Source organism: Ochotona princeps, chromosome 15 (assembly GCF_030435755.1).
Source record: "Ochotona princeps isolate mOchPri1 chromosome 15, mOchPri1.hap1, whole genome shotgun sequence".
In the NCBI taxonomy this organism is placed as follows: Eukaryota; Metazoa; Chordata; class Mammalia; order Lagomorpha; family Ochotonidae; genus Ochotona; species Ochotona princeps.
Window position 1 is genome coordinate 4,320,099 of NC_080846.1, and position 27,993 is coordinate 4,348,091.

At 57.2% G+C, this 27,993-nt stretch overlaps 1 protein-coding gene across 1 annotated transcript; it reads right to left on the bottom strand.

Annotated features, from left to right (window-relative positions):
- Positions 1-94: 94 nt before the first annotated feature.
- Positions 95-27,987, bottom strand: ACO2 (aconitase 2). Its single transcript, XM_004589471.2, has 18 exons — positions 27,843-27,987; positions 16,409-16,545; positions 14,843-15,101; positions 12,413-12,505; positions 8,902-9,060; positions 8,575-8,725; positions 7,762-7,866; positions 6,965-7,056; positions 5,317-5,422; positions 4,487-4,644; positions 4,306-4,379; positions 3,798-3,909; positions 2,975-3,097; positions 2,663-2,818; positions 1,885-2,076; positions 1,136-1,268; positions 723-844; positions 95-566 (listed from the first exon to the last, which is right to left on the bottom strand). Exons 1-18 carry the CDS (start codon positions 27,975-27,977, stop codon positions 432-434), a joined length of 2,442 nt encoding a protein of 813 aa, XP_004589528.2. The 5' UTR covers positions 27,978-27,987; the 3' UTR covers positions 95-431.
- Between the last annotated feature and the right edge of the window lie 6 nt (positions 27,988-27,993).

The following is a 27,993-nucleotide window of genomic DNA, read 5'->3' on the forward strand; positions in this document are numbered from 1 at the left end:
CATGGGGCCTGGACACAGCTGTGGCCAAGAGGACCATTCTCTGACCCTCCCCACGAACAACTTATAGCGCAGACACCAACCACTCACACACACGTCACTAACGTCAATTCTTATTTCCCTTGCAGAAACAAAAGGCTCTAAACTCTTCAGCCACCAGTGAAATGATCAGGCAGAATAAAAACTTTAGATGGGAGTGTTGTCCTCAAAAATAAATAGTCACCGGGGCCTGCTCAAGATGGGAACCGGACTGACACAGGGAGGCAGGGCTGGGGCTGCAGGAGCCCCTCGGCTGCGGGTCACGGTGCAGGCTGAGGGGCAGGCAGGAAGTGTCTGTCACTCCAGAGGGCGGGAAGCTGTGGCCTGGACAGATCCGATCCAGCTCTGGTGGCACACACGGGCATGCGACGCAGGAGCCCAGGCCGGGTGTGGCCTTACTGCTGTAGTTCCTTCATTCTGTTGAGGGCGCTGCCAGCGCGGAACCATTCAATCTGGGTCTCATTGAAGGTGTGGTTCAGGAGGATGGTCTCCTGGGTCCCATTGGGGTGCTTGATGATGCACTTGAGGGGCTGCAAGGTAGGGGACAGGTGTGGGTGGGCACTGTCGGGGGCCCAGAGGACTGCACCACTGTGCTCCAACCCGGGCCATGCCCACCAAGGGGCGGAGAGGAGGGGAAGTGAGGCATGCACCCCTTCACCTGCCCAAGGACGCCCCAGCCCGCTGACCTTGCCCGGGGCGAAGTCCTTTAGACCCTGAATGGTCAGTTTGTCCACAGGGTGGATCTTGTTGTAGTCAGCAGGGTCAGCGAAGGTGAGGGGCAGCAGGCCCTGTTTCTTCAGGTTGGTTTCTGGAAGGTGCAGTACAGGTCCATGGAGTGAGGCCTACCCCCTTACCTGTCCAGGGAGCCCACCAGCTCCAAAAGCTGGGAGACCCCTGGTCCTGCTGCCTGGCCGGTGCACAACACCGCCTCCTGGGTCTCAGTTCTAACTCATGTCTGGGACGGGAGCTGTGGGCCGAGCTGAGGACTGGAGTGGACACAGGCCTGTGAGCTGGGATAGGCTCCGGGTCCAGCCTGGCCACCAGCAACGTGAGTAGCCTGGATCCTGGCGAGGGGTGGGTCTGGAGTCTGCCCACTCACCGTGGATCCTGGCAAAGCTCTTGGTGATGATGGCCCGGCCTCCCAGGTGGCGCGGCTCCAGCGCTGCATGCTCCCGGCTTGAGCCCTCGCCGTAGTTCTCATCGCCAATCACCACCCACCTGATGCCATGTTTCTGCAGACAGGCGACAGTGTGCCCATGACGGAGGCACTGGCCCAGGCAGCCCCAGTCCCTCTCGCTGGCAGCGAACGAGACCAGAGGGAAGAGGCAGAGTGGACGGGCCCGGAAGAGGTGGCCCACTTGTTGGGGCTCAGCAGGGAGGTGGGGGAGGCCCACAGGGCAGGAGCAGAGTCCAGGGCAGTGGAGTGTGCTGGGTGAGTTCTGGGACTGCTGTCTGCAGAACAGCGAGGTACGGGGAGGCTCCTGCATGGAGCACCCCTTCCGTCCTGCCACGTCACAACATGGGCTCAGTCATGCTTCTGTAACTTTCCCAAACAAGGAATCTGCCTCGAGCTCAGGGTCTGCCCATGGCTTCACCCTGCACTTTCCCCGGCTCTCAGCCTGACCATGAACTCGCCCTCTGCTCCTGGGGCTCCTGGGGCCCCTTCCTCCCTGGCTGCCATCTCCTGTATCGTGGGGTCTTAGCCCTCTTGGGCCAGATGCCTCCTGCAGGTCCTCCCAGGTAGGGCCACCCTGCACTTGCTCCATGCACTTGAGCTGAGCCCCACTCCCTGGGCCCAGGCCTCCACCCCCCATGCTTCCCTGTGCCTGTCCCCACTGATGGACATACCTTGTAGTAGCGGGCAGTGTCGGGGACAGGGCCAAACTCCTGGGTGACGGCATTGCGGACTGAGTTGGCTTTGCCATTCTCAATGTTGATGGCCCCAATGAGCAGGTTGTTGGAGATGTTGTCTAGGTGCCCACGGAACTTGAGCCATGGGCCAGCAGCTGAAATGTGGTCAGTGGTGCACTTCCCTTTGACCTTGAGGGAGAGAACAGAGGGGATGGTGGTCAGGGTCAGGCCATGCATGATGGGAGAGATGCCGCCTTCCAGAGGCAGTCAGAGGCCCAGGCCTGGACAGGATTTAGTCACCGGGCAATGAGGGCATAACCTCCCTGCCCCCTGCCTGTCTGTGGCCTCCAGGATCAACCACTATAAGGGGGCAGGCTGAACAGGGCAGCTGCTTGCTCACCTTTCAGCCTTGTCCAGCTCAGAGAAGCCCAAACCAGAAGCTTGGCCAATTAAGCTAGACTCACACAATCCTGGGGGCCTGCTAGGTCCCCCAGTGACCGACTGTGACCATCTGTCAGGCCCACAAACCCTTAGTAGACGTACAAGGCGGATAGGGGTATGAGACCTGCTCAGTTTCCAAAGTGGATACATCCTGCCTGTGTGTGGGGGTCTGGCCCACACAGCATCCACCGCTGTGGCAGGGCCTGGGCCTGGACGGCTGGCCATGTGTCCAGCTCTGCCCAGCAGGCTGTGGAGGAGGCACACCCAGCTGCCCGATCCCCCCGCTCCAGCCTTCCCCTCGGCCGCCGCCCTCCAGGCAGGAAGGGGCCCTGACCTTGATGAGGATCTGCAGGTCTTCCAGGTCCTGGCCATCCCACTTGTCAAAAGGCTCGAGCAGCTGCAGGCGCTGGCTGGTGGGGCTCACGTCCACGCGCTGCCCACTGCTGTCCTTCGGGGGATGCTGGTAGGTGTCCTGCCCAGGGTCGAACTCCTACAGCACGGGACAGGGATGCTGCGGGCAGGTCCTCCCTCCCCACATGTGCCCAGCCCTCCCTCTCGGGGCACAGCAGCTTTGCTCTCCTGGCCACGGCCCTGGGTAGAGGCAGGCCCACGGAAGGGCACAGAGCAGGTGGCAGCACCAGCTCACCGCGCGGGGAAGCTCATCTGCGTCTGGGGCCTCCAGCTTGAACTTCTTGCCATCCTTGCCCATCAGGAAATCGGTCTCTGGGTTGAACTTGAGGGTTCCCGCGATGGCCAGGGCGGTGACAATCTGGAATGGTGGTGGCCGGTGCAGTAGTTAGCATCCAATACCACATGGTGCTCCCCTGCCCAGTGCAAGGCCAGTCTGTGAGGCTGAAAGCCGGGTGACCTCTGTGGCCTCCCGGGAAGCCCGAGTGGCTGGACTGTTGCTGGGAGCTGAGGTCACTGGGCCTGCAGCGTCGTTTTGTCCCATCGCAGGCCTGGCAGGGAAGGGCTGCTGCGGTTGGTTCCACGTGGACAGCACACTGAAAACCGAGGGGACATTCGCCCCTCCACAAAGCATTCCTGGAGCCCCAGGCAAGGGCAGTGCTGGCTGGGCACAGAGCTGGCAGTGCCACAGCCACGAGGCCTTTTGAAAACAATTCCTGGCCCTAAAGGCCAACTAAATGTTGGCTTCCGAGCAAGCAGGGCTCTCCAGCAGCTGCGCACACAGCCTCTCTGGATCGCCCTTCATGTCTGAGGCCTGACTGGTGGCGCGGCTCTGACCCCTCTAGATCCTGGGTCTGGTGCTCAGCGCGCTGGCCAAGCACATGTGGTCACTGTGACGGGCAGGGCTGGAACTGTCCCTGTGCCTGACTACTAGGTATACACCTCCCAGCCGGAGCACGAGGGACAGGGTGGGAAGGCCTGCGGCTCTCAGTCCTGCCTGGGCCACCCCCGGGCAGCGCTGTGTGGTCAGCAAGCCCTGAGGCTGCACAAGGGAGCCTCACCTCTGGGGACGTGACAAAAGCGTGGGTCTCTGCGTTGGCATCGTTGCGGCCTGTGAAGTTCCTGTTGTATGACGTGACAATGGTGTTCTTCTCTCCCTTCTTGATGTCCTTCCTACCGGGCCACAAAGTCATGGTTAAGGACACCTGGCCTGTCCTAGGCCTGAGGATTTGCGTGTGGCACTCGGGGACAGGAAAGAGCAGTGAACAGGAGCCTCGCCTGGGACCGTGTCACACAGGCAACAGCCAGGTCGAGCCTGGGCGTCCTGGACGGGGCTCCCCTCCAGTGGCTTGCTCAGGCTCCCAGCTACGTCTACCAGCCCAGCTTCAAGCCCAGAGCCTCTGCCTCCCCTTCCAGCTGCATCCAGGGGCACCTGCACAGGCCCTCCGAGGCCAGCAGCGCCAGGAACAGCGGCCTTGGGCCGAGGCTGCTGCTCTCCACATTGCTAACGCCCCACTTCGTTTCTCGGACACAGAAGGGATAGCTGTCCCGCCAGAGGGCCCCTCTCACCTGTCCCACTGGCCAATGCAGGGGCCGCAGGCGTTGGCCAGGACGACGCCACCCACATCCCTCAGGACCTGGGCCTGCAGTGGGCAGGAGGAGGCAGGCACTGTCAGCCCAGGCAGGTGCTGATGGGAAGGAGGGGCGCCCAGCAGTGCGGGAAACAGGGCGCGGGGCTGCGAGCACTCACATAGCCGTCCCGCTCGATGGTGGCGCGGATCTGCTCGGAGCCTGGCGTGATGGTGAACAGCGACTTGCACTTGAGCCCGTGGGCGAGCGCCTGCTTGGCCACAGCCGCCGAGCGCCCCATGTCCTCATAACTTGAGTTGGTGCAGCTGCCGATGAGACCTGGGGCATTATGGGTAGTGAATTAAGGGGCAGTGGACCTCAGACCACCTGGACTTGAACAAAAAAGGATTTGCCTGACTGTTTCCTGAGGCGGATACGTTAGGAGCTGCCCAAGAAGCTGCTCATGACCCAGCCACTGGGGAAGTGCTAGGGCATTGACCATGACCTGGACACAGGTAGACAGGGTGAGTAAACCTTGTTCTATACTAATGCCACGCACACCCTGACGTGTCAACAGTGGTCATCATGGGGAGAGGGCACCACGGGAGGTGCCCTCTTTCTACACATTCTGGAGTTTTAAAATTATTGTTTCCTAATCAGGGTAACAATCTTTTTAAGGAGCTAGTGTTGTGGCACAGCACGGTAAGCCACCACTGGTGACACCAGCATCCCTTAGAGTGCTGGTTCAAGTCCCACCTCTGATCCAGTTCCCTGCTAATGTGTGGGCCAAGTGGAGGATGGCCTGGGTGCTTGCCACCCACATGGCTCCTGGCTTGGCCACTGGGGCCATTCGAGATTGAACCAGTGGGCAGAAGTGCACACTCTCTCTCCCTCCTTTCCTCTCCCTTTCAAATACATAAATCTTACAAAGCAATCTTTTGAAAATAACACACTTTCTCAGGGCCTGCAGTAAGCACGGCCGACAGGCTGGCACAAGACCTGTGTACTTACCTACTCGGATATCCAGAGGCCAGCCCTCTTTCTCTGCCACAGCACCCACTTCCGCCACAGGGTGAGCCAGGTCCGGGGTGAAGGGCCCATTGATATGCGGTTTCAGCTGAGGAAGCAGAGTGCGAGAGGGGTCTAGAGTGGGGTGGAGCAGGCGGCCGGTGTTCACAGTCTCACCAGGGCCTTATTGGAGGTGGCGGCCAGCTCTTCATCTGTGCCCCTTGGCACCCCCAGGCTGGACTTAGGCGCCAGGAGACAAGAAGCCCAGGCTCAGGAGGGCCACGTCCTGCTTAGGGTCACCCAGCTGGGAGGCACCGAGGCACAGGGGGTTGGGGACCATGCACCTCCACGCTCCGCTGCTTTAGAATCGGAGTGCGCTGCTGCACAGCTACATGCTGGCCGTGAGTGGATTTTTAAAAAAGATTTATTTATTTTTATTGCAAAGTCAGATATACAGAGAGGAGGAGAGACAGAGAGGAAGATCTTCCATACAATGATTCACTCCCCAAGTGACAGCAACAGCCGGTGCTGCGCAGATCCGAAGCCAGGAGCCAAGAACTTCTTTCCGGGTCTCCCATGTGAGTGCAGGGTCCCGAGGCTTTGGGCTGTCCTCAACTGCTTTCCCAGGCCACAAGCAGGGAGCTGGATGGGGGTGGAGCTGCCGGGATTAGAACCAGCGCCCATATGGGATCCCAGCGCATTCAAGGTGCGGACTTTAGCCGCTAGGCCATCATGCCAGGCCCTGGCCATGAATGATTAGCCCGTCAACCTGAAGGGCTCACTACAGTGTACCCGCTTAAGAAGTTTTTTCTACAAAGGCTGTCAAGTCAGTGCTGACTCGAGCTCTCAGAATCTGCTGTGGTTCTGGGAACTACTTGTTTCACACATTTTTGTTTTGCTCTGCTCAAATAAACAAAGTGTCATTAGGCTAAGATACTTCCTTAGAAGTAGTGAACAGGCGTTGTAGCGCAGAGTGCCAGCTGCTACCTAGGGTGCCCACCTCCCACACTGGAGCACCTGGTTTGAGTCCTGGCTAGTTGGCTTCCAATCCAGCTCCCTGATAGCACATTTGGGTGGCCAGCTACTTGGGGGTTCCTGCCACCCACATGGGAACTGGATGGAATTCCTGACCCAGCCTGGCTGTCGTGAGCACCTGGGGAGTGAACCACGGAGCGTGGAAGAGCTCTCTGCCTCTTTGCTTCTCAAATAAATAATCTTTGTTAGAAAAAAAGAGGCAAACCAAAAAAACCCCCATGCTTACATCAACAAATGCAAACCACTCACAGAAATGCTGGCACCAACACTGGTTGGAGGTTACGGCTGACACCACATGCGTGGACTCACTCAGCGCACACAGTTGCCTCAGGTTTGCCTCAGGTGGGGTCCACACAGTGCAGTGGACACGCAGGCTGATGAGGCCTGCTTCCTGACCCGCAGGTCTCGGGATGAGGACATGCCCTGTCTGGGTTCTGCCTCCCTCCCCTCGGCTCTATCTCCCCTACGCCACCACTCCCCTCTCACCTGGTCCACGTAGCAGTCTGTGGGATCACTGTGGAGCCAAGGACCTGCAGCCCTGCTGGGCAGGCAGGCAGGCCTCCACCGTGGAGTGTCCCCCAAAGAAAGCCCTGGAACCACACTCCCACACACACACCTCACTGAGGTTAATTTCAATCAGCTGGTCATAATGGCAGCCAGGGTCCGGCACCAAGTGATCCTTGAACTCGTCGGCTAGATTGGCGATGTCTGGAATGACCAGGGTGGGCATTGGGCAGGGAGTCAGAAAGGGTCCAAGATGCCATCCAGGCATTCCTGAGCCAGCAAAGGGGTTCCTGCCAGACACCACCTCCTGGAAGCTGATGGGCACATGGGGCACAGACCCTGTGTCTGCCCTTGGGTACTCAGCACGGGGTGAGGCAGTCGTGAGCTGGGAATGTGGGGGCGGAGGAGCGACAGCCAGGTTCAGGGCAGGAGGGCTTCCAGCAGGCATTCAGTCCAAGCCACTGGGCCCAAGCAGGAGTGATGGGCCTCCTTGGAAAGAGGCACCAAGCTCTGCGCTCCCCCTGCGGGCTGCATTCACCTCCCTGCGCAGGCTCCATGCCTCAGACCCTCAGCCAAGCTGTGAGTGGGACCACTCCTTCCTTGCCTCCCTGTGGCAGGAACCCCAAATGGAAGAGACCAAGGCCATTTCCCAAGCTTCCTCTAGGGCGCACCAGGGACCAGGCCAGGAGGGAACAGCCATTAGCTACTCTGCCAAGCTTGTCACCCACCAGGGTCTATGGCGAGACCTGAGTCACACCAGCCCACCAGGAATAAATCACACCTCCTGGTGCCAATCTGGAGACTCCAGGGGTGGTGCTCTGGCCCTGAAGCAGGTGCAGGGCTGTGTCCCAGGCAGGTGGGCAGGCACCATGCCAGCTGCACCCACACCATGGGGCCCTGCCCACTCACCTGCCCGGCCAGTCTTGCTCAAGTACTTCTTCATCCGGTGGTTGTAGGGGAACACCGATGTGGTGGCCCCAATTTCGGCACCCATGTTGCAGATTGTGGCCATGCCTGGAGGTGGGGGAACAGAGCCTGTGGGGCTGGCACAGCAGCTGGCAGGGGATGGGCACACATGTCTCCCTGCTGGGGAGCTGAGCCACAGGGCCAACTGGTGGCAGCAGGGCCACAGAGCTCAGTGTCCTGGGCTCCCATGTCCACCTCACAGGTGCAGCACCTGACTCAGACACGTTCAAGGTGGTGCCACACAGCCAACGAGGCAGATTCCGACACCGAGGTCACAGGCCTCCCAGGAAGAGTGGCGCACACTGGCCAGCTCCTGCAGGTCCCACCACTGTCAGAAGCCCTGCCCCTGGGGGCGCTGCGACACAGGTACAAGCCTGTCAGCCACTTCCCACGGCAGGGCTGCAACGGGGCTGGCGAGCTGAGGCAGGCAGTTGGGAGATCTGAACTGCATGGAGACCACTGCATACCTCCACAACTTCCCGAGGCCGGGCTGCCTGGATGGGGAGGAGGGGGGTGCTGGCCCCACCACTCCTGTCCTCTCCGGGTCCTTCTAGATCACCCACAGCGGCCCAGGGCCATGGTCAGGATGCAGCCGAAGGTGGCCTGGTGCCCACTCTGAGAGGCCACAGGGAGTTACGTGGCCGTCGGACGGATCTTCAGCGAAGCGGATCACGTCTCTCTCCTCTCCCCTGGCCCTCGCTAAGTCTGACCCCGGGGAAGGGTATTCAGCGCTCCAGCCACAGCCACGCTCCTCACCAGTGCAGGAGATGGAGTCCACGCCGGGCCCGTGGTACTCCACGATGGCGCCCGTGCCGCCTTTCACCGTCAGGATGCCTGCCACCTTCAGAATCACATCCTTAGGCGAGGTCCAGCCAGACAGGGAGCCGGTCAGCTTCACGCCGATCACCTGCCGGGGAGAGCCACGTGCTATCCAGGAGGCAGGGCAGGGGCGTGGCTGTTCTGTCACCCCGGGAGCTCTCAGTCTGAATTAGCCCCATGCTTCTTCCGAGTCCCCCAGTCTCTAAACATCGCTACCAACCGCCCCTTTGGGCCAGGCCCAAATGAGACCTTCTTGCCCCTCACCTTGGGACACTTCAGCTCCCAGGGGATCCCAGCCATGACGTCGACAGCATCAGCACCCCCGACGCCAATGCAGACGCCCCCCAGGCCTCCGCCATTGGGGGTGTGGGAGTCAGTGCCAATCAGAAGAACCCCGGGGTAGGCATAGTTTTCCAGAATGATCTGAAAAAGAACCCAAGGTCTGAAGCTTAGAGACTCTCAGCAGATGGAAGAAAGGCCCACAGGGCTCTGTAAGGCCATCCGCGATGACGTGGACACCTAACCAGCAGCACTCCTCCTGGCAGGACAGTGAGGCAACCCCGGCCTACACAGGCTTTCTCCAGGGCGGAGTCAGTGTTGCTCGGTCTCGGCCTCCACATGCCTCCTCACACCCATCACGGAAACACCGCTCCATCCCAGCCCTTGCAGCCGGAGCAAGGCACGCAAACACACGAGTGCGCCCCACGCACCAGCCCATCTGCTACCCTGTCCAGGCGTACAGTGAGCCTCCTGGGCACACATGCTGAACAGGACAGAAGCACAGTGCTGTCCCCCAGCACCCTGGAGGCGACTGAGGACGACAGAGGGAACCAGACACCTGCCTCGTCCTTTGCCCAGCTTCCATGTCTCTCCAGCAAGGCACGGCTCTCAGCATGCAGGGCCTCAGGCAGGGGTGGGTAGCTGTGGAGGTATTCCCCCCAAACCCTTGGATGAGAAGGGCGTGGTCAGCAACTTACCGCCCAGGCAGCTCTGCAGGGTTACACGCTCTCAGAAAGGCCCTGAGCCCAATGCCCAGGAGTGCATACGCTAATCACAGGATTGTGTCTGGGCCAGTACACACAAAATTTAACTAATTCAATTCTTCCCCCATCATACAGACTTAGAGAGTTCATCCCTCCCCTGGCCCTCCTCCCAAGAGTTGACTTTAGAGCAAGTGCTCTCCTGCAACACCGCCACATTTCCTTTCAGAAGGAATTGCGCCCAGGGGGCTGGATGCTGGAGAGAACATGCGAGATCGGAACCCGAGTCACTAGGCCTAACTGGAGGGTGGCGGCTCCAGTCACAGAAGCCCAGGGCCTCTCCCTCGGGGCAGGCACCTGCCCAGGGCATTCAACCAGGCCCCAGGACCCTTGTCTTTTGGGGATGCAAAGGGTTGTAAGACCGGTGGCATTCCAGCTGGTGGCATGAATGGCTTTCACTGCTCCAACTCCCCTCTCTGGCCCTCCTGCACCCCAGCCAAGCACAAAGATGCCAGACTGCTTAATCCCTTTGGCTCCTCAAGACCTCGCTCAGTCAGGGCTTGGGCCAGGCCTGAGGATGGCAGACAGCGTCAAGAGGACGGCCGCTGTAGCAGGGACGTCCCCAGGACAGACTGAGACCAAGGGAAGGGTGGAGCTGATGTTAGGCTGGACTGAGGCCTAACAGAACCTGAACCTGAAGTCAGCCATCTACACACACACCCCACCCACAGCCCTGTCCCACAGAGCACAGGTCACTGAAGAAGGCACTTGGGATTTACTGGGGACACATGAGGGTGTCCCATCCAGGATCACAAAGGGAGCCCAAGGCTAGAAACAGGGAAGGCCTGGAAGGCTTCACAGAGGAGGGTGAGCCAGGCCCACAGGGACCAGGGCATTCAAGGTGGATGGAGAGAACTAAGGTCTGGGATGGTGGCATAGCTCGCTAGTGCTCTGCCTGCAGTGTTGGCGTCCCACAAGAGCACCAGATCGAGCGTCAGCTGTTCCACTTCCCATCCAGCTCCCTGCTAGGGCCTAGGAAAGCAGTGGAGGATGGGCTGATTCCTTGGGACCCTGCACCCATGTGGGAGATCTGTAAGAAACTCCGGGCTTTGGATCAGCACACGTCTGGCCATAGTGGCCATCTGGAGAGTGAACCAACAGATGGAAGATTCATTTCTGTCTCTCTCTCTCTCTGTGACTCTTTCAAGTAAAATAAACCATTTTTTAAAAAAGATTTATTTTTTATTGGAAAAGCATATTTTACAGAGAAGAGAGACACAGAGAAAGATGTCCAGTCCACTGGTTTACTCCCCAAGTGACTACAATGGCTGGAGCTAAGCTGATATGAAGCCAGGAGCTTCTTCTGGGTCTCCCACATGGTTGCAGGGTCCCAAGGCTTTGGGCTGTCCTCCACTGTTTTCCCAGGCCACAAGCAGGGAGCTGGATGGGAAGTGGAGCAGCCAAGACATGAATTGGCACCCATATGGGATCCCAGCATGTGCAAAGTGAGGATTAGCCACCGAGTCATTGCGCCGAGCCCAAAATAAAGAAACCATATATAAAGCGGGGTAGAATGCACACAGCAGGCCCCTGGTCCCTGGGAATCTTTTCTTGAAAGGTGCATGTTGACCAGCAAGTGGCCAGGGCAGCTGTGAGGTGCCATGCTATCACTCACAGCCCAAGCTTGGCCCGGGAGGCGGCTAAAAGTCCACAGCGTTTGCCCTGAGGTGGCATGGGGGACACCTGACGGGTGCCTCTAGAACCCCAAGGCGGGGTTCACATGAGCCCTAAGCTAGCTGCAGGGAGCGCTCTGGCCCACAGGCAGGGGTGTCCTGCCAGGCCCAGGCAGCCCTTCCAAGCAAGGGTCAGCTCCAGGTAGGGTGGAATTGAGAGCCCAGGCGGATCAGATTACAGCTAAGTCAGCTCCTCCAGACCCAGGCCTGCAGCAGGGCCAGGATGGGGGCAGGGAGAAGGGTCACCTTGGAGAGCAGCAGGAGAGGGTCACACATGGCCAGATGGTACACAGCACTAATGGCCAGCTCGCATGAAAGTCAAGTACCCCTTCCCCGAAATACACAGCTGCCCTGCACAGGCCACACTGTCTACCCAAAGGGACAGCCAGCCTTGGGGGAGAACTCCTGGCTGCCCCAGTCACATGTGCCCCAGTCACAGTCACCTCCACCCTGCCGAGTGCCAGAAAGGTGTCCCAAGGAGCCCAAGGAGATGACAAGAGCTCTGTGGTGGTGGCAGGGACAGGAATGTGAGCAACCCTCACTCCAGCCACACCTCCTGGCAGCAGCAATGGCTCCAGATCACACCGCCTGGCACCAGCCCTGGGGCTCCAGGTCACACCGCCTGGCACCAGCCCTCACTCCAGCCACACCGCCTGGCACCAGCCCTGGCTCCAGTCACACTGCCGGGCACCAGCCCTGCCCCACAGTTAGCAGGTGGCATCCCTGGTCAGGTAGATGAGCCTCTCCATGTCTTAGCGTCCTAGCAAATCACCTGGACACACAGACTGTCAGCTACCCTGCACTTGAAAGACCACACAAAAAAACACCATGATGCCACTGCAGCAGGAGTCTCCATGCTGGCGGACGCTTGCAGAAGGCGCAGAAAGAGCTGCCTCACTGATCTGGGGGGTCAGGAGAATCTGAATTCCTCACACAGAGAATGAGACCATCTACCTTGAAATGGTGACAACTAATGTTTGAAAAGAGGCAGTGCCTAAGAGCGGAGCTGTCCTCCCCACCCTTGTCTTCCCAGGCCCCTGGGAAGAGCTGAACCCAACTTACCTGGTGGATGATCCCAGACCCAGGCCTCCAGAAGCCCACGCCATACTTGGCACCTGCAGTTGCCAGGAAGTTATACACTTCCTGGTTTATGTCCTATGAAGACAAATCATTAACCAGAGTGTTAGTGACACAGTGTGTATCCACAGGGCCCCCTTCCACACGCTCCCTCAGAGACCCAAGGGTGTGCTCCCAGCCAGGAGTACAGGTCTGGAATTGTCCCTGCCGTAGCCTGGTCTCGGGGCAACACAGAGTGACCCAGGACAGGAGAAAGGACACGGTGGATGCCAGCGTCTCAAAGCAGGAGTCAGGAAATGAGCCCGGCCCCGACCCTGGAGCAGGAGTTGAGCTTGCCAGCCCTGTGGCACCCTCTGCGCTGAGCTCCAGGCCGGCCAACAGCCTTCCAAGGCCCGGCTCGCACCCCAGGTGCACGCAGCCCAGGGGCCCTGAATGATCTCTCTCTGGTTAGCTGTGAGCAAGCTGGCTGTGCCTTTTACAAATCGGTGCCCCGCGAGGTTGGTACTGAAAGCAAGGGGCTGTGCTGGGGTGCAGGGTGAGTGTGGGAGGACAGCAATGCCACCTCCTCACAGCGGGCAGCCCGGCAGCGCCACGGTGCATTCCGCTGGCCCAAAATGACTTAAGTTCATTTCCCCACAAATTTGCTGAAGAACCTCCATATGTCACGTTCTCAAAGATCTAAATTAGATCTCTTCCTTATACAGTCTCACAAAGTCTTGCCCCCTTCCTTCCTAACATACCCCCCAACTCTGGGACCTCTGTCCAAGGGGACTGTGTGACACACACAGAGCCAGGAGAGGGTTTACCTGGCACTCAGCCTGGCACAGAACAAGTGCTCAGGTTGTCCTCGTGAAGTGGGAGGTGTTAAAGCACTCTGAAACTCTCCCAGTCTGTGAGCCTTCTCCCTAGGAAGTAGATTCTGAGACCCGAGGGCCAGGGGAGGCCAGCCCCCCGAAGGCTGTGGCCCCGCCGTGCACCCAGGCTCCTGGCCACAGCACAGCCAGGGGAGGCCAACCCCTGAAGGACGTGGCCCCTGCCATGGACCCAGGCTCCTGGCCACGCACGACCAGGCACATCTCAGCCGCACTTCTGCTAACACAGAAACTAGCGGTCAGCAAGCAGAACTCATGGCTGCGTGGAAAAGATTGCTGTGCACCCAGGGGTCCCGGGCTTGTGGGCCAGGCTGATGAGAAAGGGCTTGAATGGGAAAGCTGCCCAGAGGGCTTCCCATGGGCCAGAGAGTCCCTGCCAACCTCACTGACCCTGGGAGTCCAAGGACTTCCAATCACACGCCCTGCTCCATGCCAGCCAAGCCACGACCCTGCCAGCATTCAGCTCCTGCCAAGGGCCCCACCGTGGAGAGTGTCCATCTCACTGCAAGGGTAGAGAGAGAAGAGGCCCAGGGCTGGGAGATGGAGGCCAGTTGTTGCCAAGAATCACACAAAGGTATCAGGAGAAGCCAGGAGAACGGACAGGAACTGAAGGGGGCATTCTCAGGCGTAGCCAGGGCCACTGGGAAAGAGGGGCCCCAAAGGGGGGTGGCCAGTAAGAGAGTACCACCATGGGACCTGGGATCAGGGTTCAGCCCTGGGCACACCCTTTCGTAACTGCAGGGGGTCCTGGCAGTGGCGCTGCGTGGTTGCCGAGAGCAGACATGAGCACACACATGTCCCCAGTAACAGCCCAGTGGCTACACCTCATCCTATCAACAGAAAACAGACCTCCAGGGTCTCCAGGCTAACAATAACTTTTTTTAAGGCTCTCTGTACTTTTTAAAGAACTCCACACAAGCAAATGGTATTTCTAGATTTCCCCCCCTACTTGAAGGTAAGGAAGAGAACGATTTGGCTTATCTTTCAGCCGCTGGTTCTCTTCCCCAACGCCCTTAATAGTCAGCCACTGGCCAGGCTGAAGCCAGGAGCCAGGAGCTCCATGCAGGTCTCCCACGCAGCTGGCAGGGGTCCAAGGACTTGGGCTGCCTTTCGCTGCCATCCGGGCCCGGGGTGTGAATGCTGACATCGCCAAGTGCTAAATTAACTTCCCGTGCCACAATGTCGCCCCCGACTGATGAAGGCCAGGGCTGGTTAGACTGCTCCAGCGTGCCTGGGTCAAGTCCTAGCTCTGCTCTCCACTCGGTCTCTGACGACAAAGACCCCGGGGACAGCAGGTGGCCACTCACATGTCTAAGAACTGTCACCAAGTAGGGACCTGGACTGGGTTCTCTGCTCCTGGCACTGGTCTGACCCGGCCCTGGCTAATGCAGGTATTTACAGAAAGAACCAATGAATGTAAATCTCTCCCTCACTCTGCCTTTCAAACAAATACATTAACACACACACCACCCAGAGGGAACGTCCTGCAGGCCTGAAGCAACAGCCTGGCCTCCCAGCCCACGTCCCAGCTGCGCCCACACACCTTGGCCCGGCGCAGGTCTTTCTCGCCGCCGAGTTGAGCCTCGATCAGATGGTCACAGTGGATGGTGGACGGCACGGCCACCTTGGGCAGCCCGCTGCTGATGAACTGCAGCATGGCCATCTGTGCTGTGGCATCCTGCATGGCCACGCGGTCCGGCCGCAATCGCAGGTATGTCTTGCCCCGCTCGATCTCCTGGCCGGCTGGGTCATCCAGGTGCCCGTACACGATCTTCTCTGAGAGGGTCAGGGGCCGGTTCAACCTGGGGGGACAGGGGAGAGGGCCCCCTTCTGCCCACTGTGCACATGGCAGCGCTGACGACGGGCAGAGAGAAGGAACCTCAGGAATGCAGGTGGGTGCTGCTCCCTGGGGCGCCTCCGGCCGCGGCAGAGCCCAAGGCACTGCAGGCAACCCAGTGACTAAGTGAATGAGGACGTAGGAGAGCTGACAGGGCTCCTCCTTGCCGCAGGAAGTATGCTTTTCCAGCATATTAATTACTGTGACCTAATCAGCACCTACACAGTTCCTCTCCTGTCTCTTCAGTTCATGAAGGAACACCAGGAAACACGCTCAGCAGGAAGCTCACAGCTCGAGTCTGATCTTGGCTCTCTGCTTCTCCCTGACCACGGAGAGCCCACAGACATGGAGACGGGACAGCCCCCCACTTCTCCCAGGCTACCTAGGTGGTCCCCTGAATACCAGGTGATGCACCCTGGCCATCCTGAAGTCTGCCGGTTGGCACCACATGCTCGCACCCCCTCAGACTACATGGCTGTCCGCTCTCAGGCATAGCAAGCCCAGGCCTCCTTCTCCAGGGCCCCAGAGGCCCTCCTTATCAGGGCCCAAATGGCATTCCACGTCTGGCCCCTGGGTGGGAGAAGTGTGGAGGGATGTGAAGACAGCCCCCATCCTGAGAACAGAACTGAGGATCACAGTCACCAGGAAAGGCAGTGGTGGGAGCATGCGTGGGGTCCCAGCATTCACGTGTCGAGTGGCCTCAGGAAGGGGCTCCTGCATTTGCACCTGCTCCGTGGCTACAGAATGGGAACACTCAGGCCACGGCGGCTGGGAGAAGCCACCAGCGAGGAGGACACAGCTCTGTGGTCTGTAAGGCTCCCAGGCTGCGTGCAAGACCACAGGGCCTCACTTCCTCAGCACCTTCTTCCTGCTGGAGGCAGTACCTCACCCAGCAGGGAGCAGACAGGCTCAGCACCTCCTGCTTCTCTCGGGCCCCAGGCCAGCCCTCCTCCACACCTCCCGCCCTACAGGAGATGCACAGGCCTCCTCCACACCTCCCGCCCTACAGGAGATGCACAGGCCTGTGGCTCCTGGGAGGGCTGGCCCAGGTCAGCAGCCCGTGCCTCTTCCCCCGCCTGCCTCGCGAGCCTTCTGACAGCTCAGGCAGGGAGGGTGAAGGTCCCACCGCTGATCCGGAAAGCTCTTTCTGGGCAGCAGCCTTTGTCCTCTGATCCCCGGCAGCTGTGCCATCTCCCAGCACCCTTCAGCAGGCAGCGGAAGCGCCCCGCCCCTGGGAGCCAGCACCAGCACCCGTGGGCCCCACAGCCTTACCGCTTGCGCACAATGCTGATGTTCTTCTCCAGCAGGTCGTAACGGATGTACTCGTTGGGCTCAAAGTGGCTCATGGCCACCTTGGCCCGTTGGCACAGGACGGAGGCAACATGGTACTGCCGCACACCCAGGGCCTTCTGCGTGGAGGAAGACAGCAACCATCAGGGGAGTATGCAGAGCAGAGCCCAGCCGAGGGACAGGTCAGTGCGGGAGGGGGAAGTTGAGGAATTCAAGTGTCATGCAGCAACTAGAGGGAGGAGCGCCTGCGGCGGGAGCAAGTGTAAAATATCTCCAGGTCCGACTGCCAGGCTCCAAGTCAAGCTGCACCGTGTAAGCTGAAGTACCCTAAGGAAACCCTCTACTGTCTGCATCCCAGAGGAGAGAGCAAGGGTGGATTTAGCACACACAGCGTGGACCCTCGCTGCGGTATACACTGCAAAGTTGCTGCCTGTGGCACTGGCATGCCACATGGGTGCTGGCTGGAGCCCCAGCTGCCCCACTTCTGGTCCAGCTTCTTGCTAACGGCCTGGCAAAGCAGTGGAGGATGGCCCAAGGGCTGGGGCTCCTGCACCCATGTGGGAGACGAAGATGATGGTCCAGGTTCCTGGCTTGTGCCTGGCCCAGCCCCAGCCACTGGAGCCACCAGAGATTGAAGATCTCTCTCTGCTGCCTTTCAAATAATAAAAAGGTACCTCTCTTACAGCTGACATCTCTCTAAAGACAAAGAAAGCAACAACAAAAACCACACAGGGTACTGGGAAGGTTAAATGTTCTCAAGTTGAAACCCGCTAAAGTCCAGCTATGGTCCCATCCACACCAGATGCTCCTGGAGGGCTCGGGTCAAGCCTCCACCTCATTTATGGCCACACACAGAGTAACTGGTGTGTATCAGATTCAACAGATGTTTGCCGCCTAGAGGGGCCTTGGGAGGCAGGCCCTCCATACATTTCTTCCCACCTGCAGAAGGCGCGGAGGGTCCATGGAGCATGCTGTCTGGGGCTGGGTCCCCCCCAAACAGCTGCTCCCTGCTGTCCCCAGGTTGCTGGGGGCAGAAAATCACCATGTTGTCAAAGCAATGACGCTGTCCTGGGAGAGACAAGCCCTCCCTCCAGAGAGGAAGAGGCCAAATAGCAGCACCAGCGTGCAGAGGCAGGCAGGGACCTCCTCACCAGGGACCACTCCATCCCCAACCCAGCCTACAGACCCTGCAGCGACACCTTGCAGCAGCCTCCTGCAGGGCCCCTGGCCAGGGACAGTCACACAGACATTTCTGGCCAGAAACTGGGAAATAACTGTTGTTTTAAGTCTCTGTTTCAGGCACTTTGGCATGCCATGAAGGCGGGCCATTATTAGGATGTATTCATAGCACTTAACTTTAGTTTTTAAGCTACTTATTTGAAAGGTAGAAGGTCAGGAAGATATATATCTGCTGGTTCACTCCCCAGGGGCTGCAGCCGCCAGGAGTGGGCCAGGCTGGGGGCAAGAGCCAGGAACTGCATTCAGGTCTCCCAGGCATGTTAGCAGGCACCTGGATCAGAAGTAGTACCAATGCTCCCACGGTGGATTTTGGCATTGCAGGCGGCAGCTTGACCGGAAGCAGCACAGCAGCCCGCGTAACAGTTCATTTTACAGGAGTGGGTGACAGTCTGCACAGGGCAACGAGACCAGGGAATAAAGGGATCTAAAGAAACGACAGCCGGAGAGGAGGAGTTCCTCTCCTTCCAGCCACTTGGGGCTGCCTGTCCAAACAGGCACAGACATGGCTGAGCAAAAAGGCACATGAGGCAGAGCTGAACCCACAGCCCCAGGCTCTTGTCCCCACGTCACTGTCTGAATCGGTACCATGACAACAGACTATGTCATGAAACAGCGCCCGGCCGTCATCCATGCAAACCTAGGGTGGAGCTGCCTGCCACCCACTGGGTGGCAGCTCTGACCACTTTGCTTGCACACACGCTGCGGGCAGCCCGGCGCACAGGCTAAAGCTGAAGGTGCAGGATTAAATCGGGGCTGCTGCCTACCGCCTGAGTGACCTTGGACAGCTGACCCTCTCTCTCTCGGGGACCCTTGTGAGATCCCAGAAACATCGAGTGGAGTTCTGCCTTTACCGCCACCATGCAGCTGTAGGCTCACACACGAGTCCCTTGTGTTCCTCGCACAACTAGAACTCAGACCCACTTGTCTGGAGGGTCCTGCTCAAGCAGTTTTGATAGCTCAACTGTTCTGAATTGCTGCCAATCTCATCGTTCCAAGCATGACGAAATCTCTTCAGAATCCACTGGCTGACAGAGTCTCTTCATGGTTGGGGTTCTGAGATCAGCAATTCAGTTGGAGGGATCTCCAAAGAAATTTTGTCTGAGGTGATCCCAGACCCGATTCTTGTGTGTGCTTGCAGTACAGGGTTTGGCAGAGTCCGCTGCCCCAATCAGCTTATGCACATGCTGGTCGTTGCAATTGCTTGGCAGTTCTGTCTCCAGCCCTGTCTTCCAGCGAACCAGTGGTTTTACCAGTCCAGCCCGATCCTGCCCACTGCCTCCAGCCTTCTGTGGCCTGTGGAAGTCCTAGTCATTCACCCCTTGTCCTCACAACAGGCCCTCCCGGGGCTCAGCCACACACGCAGGTATGAACCCCAGCTTGTCCATCCAGGTCATGATATGATGCAAAGGCACCCCTCCCAGGCTAAGCTTCCCAAGGAGACTCATCTGGTCAGACTAACACTCTAGCACTAACCACTCAGCAGTGCTCCCCAGGCCCAGGGTTCACCCCACCACAGTAGTCACCTGCTTCTCTAGCGTCTTAAGCACAGCCTGAGTCGGAGTCCAATAGAACTTGACCTCTCACTAATCTACTAGTCCCAACAAGACAGATCCTGGTCTGGCTCAGAGACTTCAGGCGACCCACACAGCTCCTCCAGGACTACTTCACAGTTGTATGGGAGGAAGCAGCAGGGGCTGGCGCAGTGGCACAGCCACCTAGTATTCCACCCACAGTGTCAGCATCCCATATGTGCACCAACTTGAGTACCAGATGCTCCACTTTCGATGCAGTTCCGTTAATGCACCTGACACAAAGGGAAAATGGCCCAAGAGCTTAGGCCCTGGCACCCGTGTCGGAGCCCCAAAGAAGCCCCTGGCTTCAGACTGGCCCAGTTCAAGCCTTTGCAGCTATTTGAGGAGTGAGCCAGCAGAACCAACTGTCTCTGCTTCTCTCTCTCTACATAAATGACTTTCAAGTAATATAAGTATAATTAGTTAAAAAGGAGAAGGTCATTTCTTCTATCAACTAGTTCTTCCTTGCTAAGCAGGGTTAAATACAGAGCAGATTCACTTAACCTTAGGAGAGTAATGAACAAGACGAGTTAATGATCGACCAGTGTTCCTTAGCTCTGGTACAAAGACAATTAGGCGGGCTTAGCAGCGTGGCCTAGTGGCTAAGGTCCTCGCCTTGATCCCATATGGCCGCTGGTTCTAATCCTGGCAGCTCCACTTCCTCTCTATCTCTCCTCCTCTCAGTATATCTGACTTTGTAATAAAAATAAAATAAATCTTTTTTTTTTTTTTAAAAAAAAAAGACAATTAGGCAATACCTATGACAGCGGACAGTGTCTATATTTCCAAACAGCTCTCCCTCCTCCAAGCAGCCCTCTCGTCACAATGCTCCCACAAGTGAGCACTCAGGGAAGCCTTCCTGGCGGATCAAAGTGCAATGCCATCCTCCAGTGGTTTCAGAGGATGGCAGCGCTGGCATTCTGCCCCACACCCATGGCAGGCTTTAAGGCGCAGCACGCTAGACTGCTGTAGGGATACCGCATTCCCAGCCAGAGTGCCCAATATCCCATGCTCCCTCTGCTTCCAACCCAGCTTCCTGTTAATAACCCTGAGAGGCAGCAGTGACAGGACAGCTCAAGTAACTGGGTCCCTGCTGGCCTGGGGGTTGAGACCCCAGTTCCATGCTTGGCAGAGGCCCAAAGCTGACCACTGCAGTCACTTCACGACTGAAGAGTGGGGGCTGGGATTGTCGCGTGACAGGTTAGGCCACTGCCTGTAAGGCCAGCATACCCTGTGGGCGCCAGTTGAGTCTTGGCTGCTCCAGTTCTAATCCAGTACCCTGCTAACGTGCCTGGGAAAGTAGCAGAAGATGGCATAAGTCATTGAGCTCCTGTCACCCACTTCATTGCTGCCCATATGGTTGCAGATAGATGTATTATTATTTATGTGTTCAGTACAGATTGTAAGATTTAAAACATTGGGCCTGGCACAGCAGTATAGTGGCTAAAGTCCTCACCTTGCATCCACTGGGATCCCATGTGGGCGCTGGTCCTAATGCCAGAGGCTACACCCCGCTTCCCATCCAGCTCCCTGCATGTGACCTGGGAAAGCAGTGGAGGACGGCTCAAAGCCTTGGGATCCTGCACCTGTGTGGGAGACCTGGAAGAGACTCCTGGCTCCTGGCTCAGCTCCGGCCACTATGGCCACTTGGGGAGTGAATCAAAGGAGGGAAGATCTTCCTCTCTGTCTCTCCTCCTCTCTGTATATCTGACTTTGTAAAAAAAAATAAATAAATCTTTAAAGAAAAAAAAGAAGTGGAGCACTTAGGTCTTTAACGGTGCTTACATGGGATGCTGGCATCAAAGGAGGTATCTTTTTTTTTAGTTGTATAAATTTAATTTTTGATAATTTTTACATATTTGATTAGAGTGTGAAGGGTCAAGGACTAGAGCAAAGTGGGTGAGACCGCTGTCTTGATTCTCTCTCTCCCTTCTTTAAAAGATTTATTTTTATTGTAAAGTCAGATATACAGAGAGGAGGAGAGACAGAGGAAGATCTTCTGTCCAGTGATTCACTCCCCAAGCGAGCGCAACGTGAGTGCAGGGGGACGTTGAGCCAGACACCACGGCAGTGTGCCTCTAGACGGGCGAGGCGCAGAGAACGTGACGCCTGTGTCCCGGCGGGCACCTCGTCATGGCAAGGTGCTATCACTCAGTCCTCCTGGGAGAGTGAGACGCTGCCACCAGGACAAGCCTGTCCGCCTCTACACTGCTGTCCCCCACCACGCCCTCGCCATCACAGAACATCACCCCAGAGCAGGCCCCCAGCCCCAGTTCAGCACACCTTGGCACGAAGGCAGCATGGGAAGCCCCAACAGCATTGGCCAGCCTATATAGGCCACCTGCGAGGTGGGGCGAGATGGGGTGAGGTGGGGCGAGATGGGGTGAGGTGGGGCAAGGTGGGGACACCCCTTGCCGAAGCAGTCCACTTCACAGTCTCAGACGCCTCGTGCCTCTGACCATTATCCCAGCAGCCTTAGCAACTAACTGCCTGGCCCCTCCTAGTGTGGGCGCCACAGTGGGCAAGGCAGGAGTGCATGGTACCACCCTTCCCTAAGGACAGGTACCTTCCCACACAACATTTCCAGTGTTGGGGCGGAAGGGCTTCCCACTGCTGGTAGGCCAGCCCTGGCCCTCCACCTCAGAACCCAAAGCCGAATGACCCTCCCTGGCAGCAGGCAGCAGCTCCCTTGGTTGCTATGCAACCAGCAAGCACAAAAGTGAAGCAGTCCTTTTCAGAAGGTTGGGAAGGGAGTAAGATTTGGGGTCGCTCCAACTCAGTTTTAAAAAGGCAGCAAGGAGGCTCCTTTGAGGAAGGCGGAAAAAGCCCACTCGTCTGTTGACCCGCCTTTGGCTGCTGGCGTCGGCAGCACAGACCACGGACCACAGACTCCTTCACAGTGAGCTGCACACAAATCCTAGGCCTGCGCTGACCCCTGCCAGGCAGGTCCTCACCCACGGTCAAGGCTAAAGCTGACTCTGTGGACACCTTGCCCTGCCTCTGCAAGCCTTGCTGGTATGTGGGGTAGGAGGCAATCACAGTCCCCAAGAGACCTACCCCCCACCAGTGGCCAGGAGCCAACCAGGCTGCACCCTCCAGCAGCCTACTGCACTCCCTGGAGAAGGGCCTGGCCCCGTGAGTGGCACAGGGTCTGTGTTCTGGGAACAAATGCACATCCAGGCCCCGCTGTGACTCCCGGGATGTAACCTTGCCGGGACTCGGTTTCATCATCATGAAAACAGCCTAAGAAGAACCGCTTCGTGGGAGTTGTCAAGGACAAATGGGGCAATGCTCAGAAAACAAGACCCAGTTCTTCAAAGGGAGCCACAGGCCATGCCCTCTGTGTATGGCAGCTGGTATGGCTCGTCCCTACCTCTGGACCTGCACCAGCTCTCCAACATGTGTCGTGGCAGCAGCAGTGGGCACACTCCCTGGCGGGCTAGGTGACAGAGGCTGCCCGCCCACCACGTGACACCATCTCAGCTGCAGGCCCTCCTCTGCATGAGTATGTTGGCAGGTGGGGGTGAGATCAGGGTACTGGATGCCTTTTCAGCAGCTCTCACAAATGCCCACAGAACCGAGGGTCCCAGTCAGAACTGGTCCTAGCTTCCATGGGGTGGGAGCGGAAATCATCTCCCTGGGCCTAAACTCACCCAGGGAGGAAAGGACAGTCAATGTGGTCCTGAGGCTCACTCCCCCAGCTCACCTTGCCCTTCAGCTTGGAGAGCAGAAAAGGGGCACAGAGGTCAGGTGGCCACCCGGGGCAGGCACAGATCCCCAGAACTGATAGACTTTTTCCCCCAGCTCTCTGAGAGCTGTAGGAGAACGCTTTCTGGAACAATTGTTGCATCTCTGGGATCTAAGGCGATTTGGGAAAAACCAAACAACTTCCTGAGGGAAGACACGCTGGCCGCAGGGGCTGAGGACTCCTAGTCTCCAGGCGCATAGATCTGCACCAGGTCCACACCAACCACTTTAAAGCCACGATCCCGCTAGTACCCCACGAGGCAACAGGTGCGGTGCGTGCTTTAAGGGGAGCATGCAGGCTGTGCCCATGGCTGCACAGCAGAGGCAGAAGCCCAGCCCCGCCTCCCATCCCAGGGCAAGGCTCGCAGGATGAACCCCATGCAAGGACTCTCCACGCTGTTCAGGAGCTGCAAAGCCAAGCATTCTGCAGCTTTGCAAAGGGAAATCCAGAGCAAAGCACCAGTTCAAGTCCTGGCAGCCCCGCTTCCCATCCAGCTCCTGCTTGTGGCCTGGGAAAGCAGTCGAGGACGGCCCAAAGCCTTGGGACCCTGCACCCGCGTGGGAGTCCGGTAAGAGGCTCTGGGCTGCTGGCTTCAGATAGGCACAATTCCAGTGGTTGTGGCCACAGGGGGAGTGAATCAATGAAACTTCCTCTGTCTCTCCTCTCTCTGTATATCTGACTTTCAAATAAAATAAATCTTTAAAAAGAAACAATTCTCACCTTCCATTTTCTTCACTTTGTTTCTGATCTTAGTATCTGGGAGTAGGTGACCAAACAATAATAAACTTTCAATGAAGCATGGTTCTCTGGTTCACAAGCTGCATCTTGAAGCCAAGAGGAAGCGACAATGGCCAGCTGTTAAGGCCTCAGGCTTGGAAATCAGAAATACGCAGATGCTTGCTAACAACAAGCAGCAATAAGGCCTAGGCAATTGTAATGATGCTACACTGTGTGCCAGGCAGCATTTGTTTTAAGATTTGTTTTTATTGCAAAGTCAGATATACAGAGGGGAGGAGAGACAGAGAGGAAGATCTTCCATCCACTGATGCACTTCTCAAGCAGGCCGCAATGGGTGGAGCTGAGCCTATCTGAAGCCAGGAGCCAGGAACTTCTTCCTGGTCTCCAACGTGGGTGCATGGTCCTAGGGCTTTGAGCCGTCCTCGACTGCTTTCCCAGGCCACAAGCAGGGAGCTGGATGGGAAGCAGGGCTGCCAGGATTAGAACCAGCACCCATACTGGATGCCAGTGTGTTCAAGTCGAGGACTTTAGCTGCTAGGTTATCGTGCCGGCCCTGCTATTACTATCTTACATTTCACATCAGAGTCCCTGTTTGAATCCCTTCTCTCTGCTGTCATCTGCCTTTCAAATAAGTAAATAAATGCTAAGAACAAAGGGCAGGGATTCGAAGCTGGGCAGTCGGGTGGGAGTCCATGGTCCCATGTGGGACACACTGCTACCAGATCTGCCCCACCCCACGGTGTCAAGCCATCAGTGGCACACGGAAAGGTGCGTGTCAGCTCCCCTGGGTGCTGAGCAGTAGCCCGGTTCCTGACTATCTGTTGTCCCCAAGGCCTCCTGTGGTATAACGCACTGGAACACCGAGGAAGGGGTGGCTGTTGAGGCACAGAGGGCTAAAGTGAGTTACGCTGCCACTTGAAACTCCCACATCAGAGTGCGGGGTCAATCCCAACCCTTCCGTTTCCGATCCAGCGTCCTGCTGAGGGCTTGAGAGGCAGCAGATGCTGTCTAAGCACTTGGCTTTTTGCCAGCCGCATGGGAATCCCAGATAAGAGTTCCTGGCTGCTAGTTTTGCCCGACCCAGCCCCAGCTGCTGTGGACATCTGGAAAAGTAACCAACAGACGGAAGATCTGTCTGTGTCACTGTGTCTTTCAGATCACGGAATACAGTGGAAGATCCAAGCACTGACTTCCTGTTGCTTACCACCCTATTTGAAGCCAGCAGCAAGTGCTCCGGAAACACACGAGGCGTGAAGGAATGAGCTAACTGCACGGACGATGTTGTGCCAACGTGACTGCTATGGTGGCAGCCTTCACCTATGTGAACATAGAAGAGGATGATCCAAAGTGCTCTCGGACTGAAGTGTTAGCTGGTTACAGCTGCGTCAGCCAGGCTTCCAGAAGGTCCTGGAATGTTCATCTGAGCTGAATCAACCGACCAGGAGGGAGACTTCTGACTGTCCTCCTGCCCTAACTCCGGCCCTGAGGTCTTGGGCTCTTCATCATTGCTCACCACTTCACAGGAACCCAGGTTCGAGGGATGCAGGTAGACCAGAAATCACATCCCAGGTAATTTTTCACTTCAAAAAAATGAGATATGGGTCCCATCTCCGAAGCTTAGCAATTTAGGAAACCATTTTGCTGACATCTCACATCACAGTGGCAGTTCTAATCCCGGTAGCCCCACTTCCCATCCCTGCTTGTGGCCTGGGAAGGCAGTCAAGGGCGGCCCAAAGCCTTGGGACCCTGCATCCGCATGGGAGACCTGGAGGAGGCTTCTGGCTCCTAGCTTCAAATCGGTAAAGCTCCAGCTGCTGTGGCCATTTGGGGAGTGAACCAGCGGCTCTCCCCTTCTTTCTCTAAATCTGCCTTTCCGATAAAAAATATATCTTTTAAAAAAATCAGAAATATTATGGAAATGTATAGTGGGGTCTATCATATACAGATGTGGGGGTATAATGGAACATGCATCTCTGCTTCCAGACGAAAGATGAATTCCCAAAAAAACTGTTGGACATGTGTGGACAATGGGATGCGGGAATGTCTGACATTGTCAGTACCAGCAATGTCGGGGTACGCTCAAATAAGACACTGAAAGAATTATGATTCCTTATGAAGGACAACACCATTGTAGTAAAATGAGGAAAATCTGTCAGGGGTGGGAATTTTGGGGGGGGAAATCCCAGCCTATATCAAATTGTACCACATAATTCAAAACTCAAAATAAAAATATATTTTAAAAAGCAATTTAGGGCCCGGCGGCCGTGGCCTAGCGGCTAAAGTCCTCGCCTTGAACGCCCCGGGATCCCATATGGGCTCCGGTTCTAATCCCGGCAGCTCCACTTCCCATCCAGCTCCCTGCTTGTGGCCTGGGAAAGCAGGAGAGGACAGCCCAATGCATTGGGACCCTGCACCCAAGTGGGAGACCCGGAAGAGGTTCCTGGTTCCCGGCATCGGATCGGCGCGCACCGGCCCGTTGCGGCTCACTTGGGGAGTGAATCATCGGACGGAAGATTTTCCTCTCTGTCTCTCCTCCTCTGTGTATATCTGGCTGTAATAAAACGAATAAATCTTTAAAAAAAAAAAAAAAAAAAAAGCAATCTAAAAAATTTTTTTAGGGTCCGGTGGCGTGGCCTAGCGGCTAAAGTCCTCGCCTTGAAAGCCCTGGGATCCCCTATGTGCGCCGGTTCTAATCCTGGCAGCTCCACTTCCCATCCAGCTCCCTGCTTGTGGCCTGGGAAAGCAGTTGAGGATGGCCCAATGCATTGGGACCCTGCACCCGCGTGGGAGACCCGGAAGAGGTTCCTGGTTCCCGGCTTCGGATCGGCATGCATCGGCCCGTTGCGGCTCACTTGGGGAGTGAATCATTGTATGGAAGATCTTCCTCTCTGTCTCTCCTCCTCTGTGTATATCTGGCTGTAATAAAATGAATAAATCTTTAAAAAAAAAAAACAAAAAAAAATTTTTTTAAAAATCAGAAATAAATATTTTTTTAAAAACTTGCTTGATACCATTCACTTACAGGACTTTTTCCACTTCATTAAGCTGGAGGGTCAAAGATCTGAGGGAATAATTCACACCAAGCTCTCGCCCCGACTCAGAATTTGAGAACAGAAGGTTCCTTAATTTTACTTTGAACCACACGGTTTAAAAGTGATGAAAAGTAACATGAGGTCGCCTGAGGTCACAACTTCTTTATTCCACAACCCACACTGTGCTATTTTGGATCCCAAGAAGGCGCACTAAGTGGACAGTGAAACTTTGGGAGGAAATATCCGCAGGCACTTGCTTCGCCTTTTTTATGAACATAATATGCGTTTGGGCGTGGCCTTGCTGAATATCTCCCCTAACTGGGATTGTCGGGGTTAGGACTGGGCACAACATCTGGCAGAGGCAAGTCCCCTGGCCCGCTGGGACACCGCGCAGTGGTCAAGGTCAAAAGTGTGCCACCTCAAGATCCTTCCAGCTAGGACTTGAAAAAGCAACTAAATGCGAGCTCACAGCCTGCCTTCTGCAGTCTCGCAAATGTTAACACTCCCACTGGGGCTCAGGAAGCCCGGCGTGGCGGGCGGAGCAAGAACAGAGAGGGGCAGCAGGGCCAGGGCCGAGGGCACTGCACCCCGAGGACGCAGGGCAGGAGCTGCCACCCGCATCCCAACGGAGGTTAACTCACTGCACTCTCAGGAATCCAACTACGGGAGGCGTGATGACACGTGCCTGGTGCAAAGGTGACAGACCTCCGCTGTCAGTCCGGACCAGCCAGTGTCCACTGCGGGCTGCACCGGCGCCGCGCCCCCTAGTCACCTTGCCCTAACCTTGAGAAGCGAAGGGACACCCTCTGCATGCGAGGGCTGCTGTCCTTACCCCAGGGGACGAGGTGTCTCTACTTCTCACAGGGCTGCCTCTGCCTGGACATCACGCCGCCGCTGACCGGGGCTGTGAGACCTGACAGCCGGGGACGCCTTGACCTAGGGCACTGGAGGAGCGGGCCCGCAACCCACACGGCTGAGCGGGAGAGCCAGCCCTAACGCGCGCCCGCCTCGCCTGGCCTCGCCCACCCCTGCAGGCACCGTGCAGGCACCCCGCCCCTGGACACCCGGAGGGCCCTGTGTGCTCTCACCTGCAGCCGGGTCACCAGGAGGCTGTAAGGCGCCATTTTGTGCACTGACAAAGATGAGGTCGCGTGAAAGTGACGTGCCGCCGGGCCTCTTAAAAGCCTGCGGCCAGGGGGCGTGTCCTGAGGAGCGCTACGCATCACGGTGGAGGCGGGG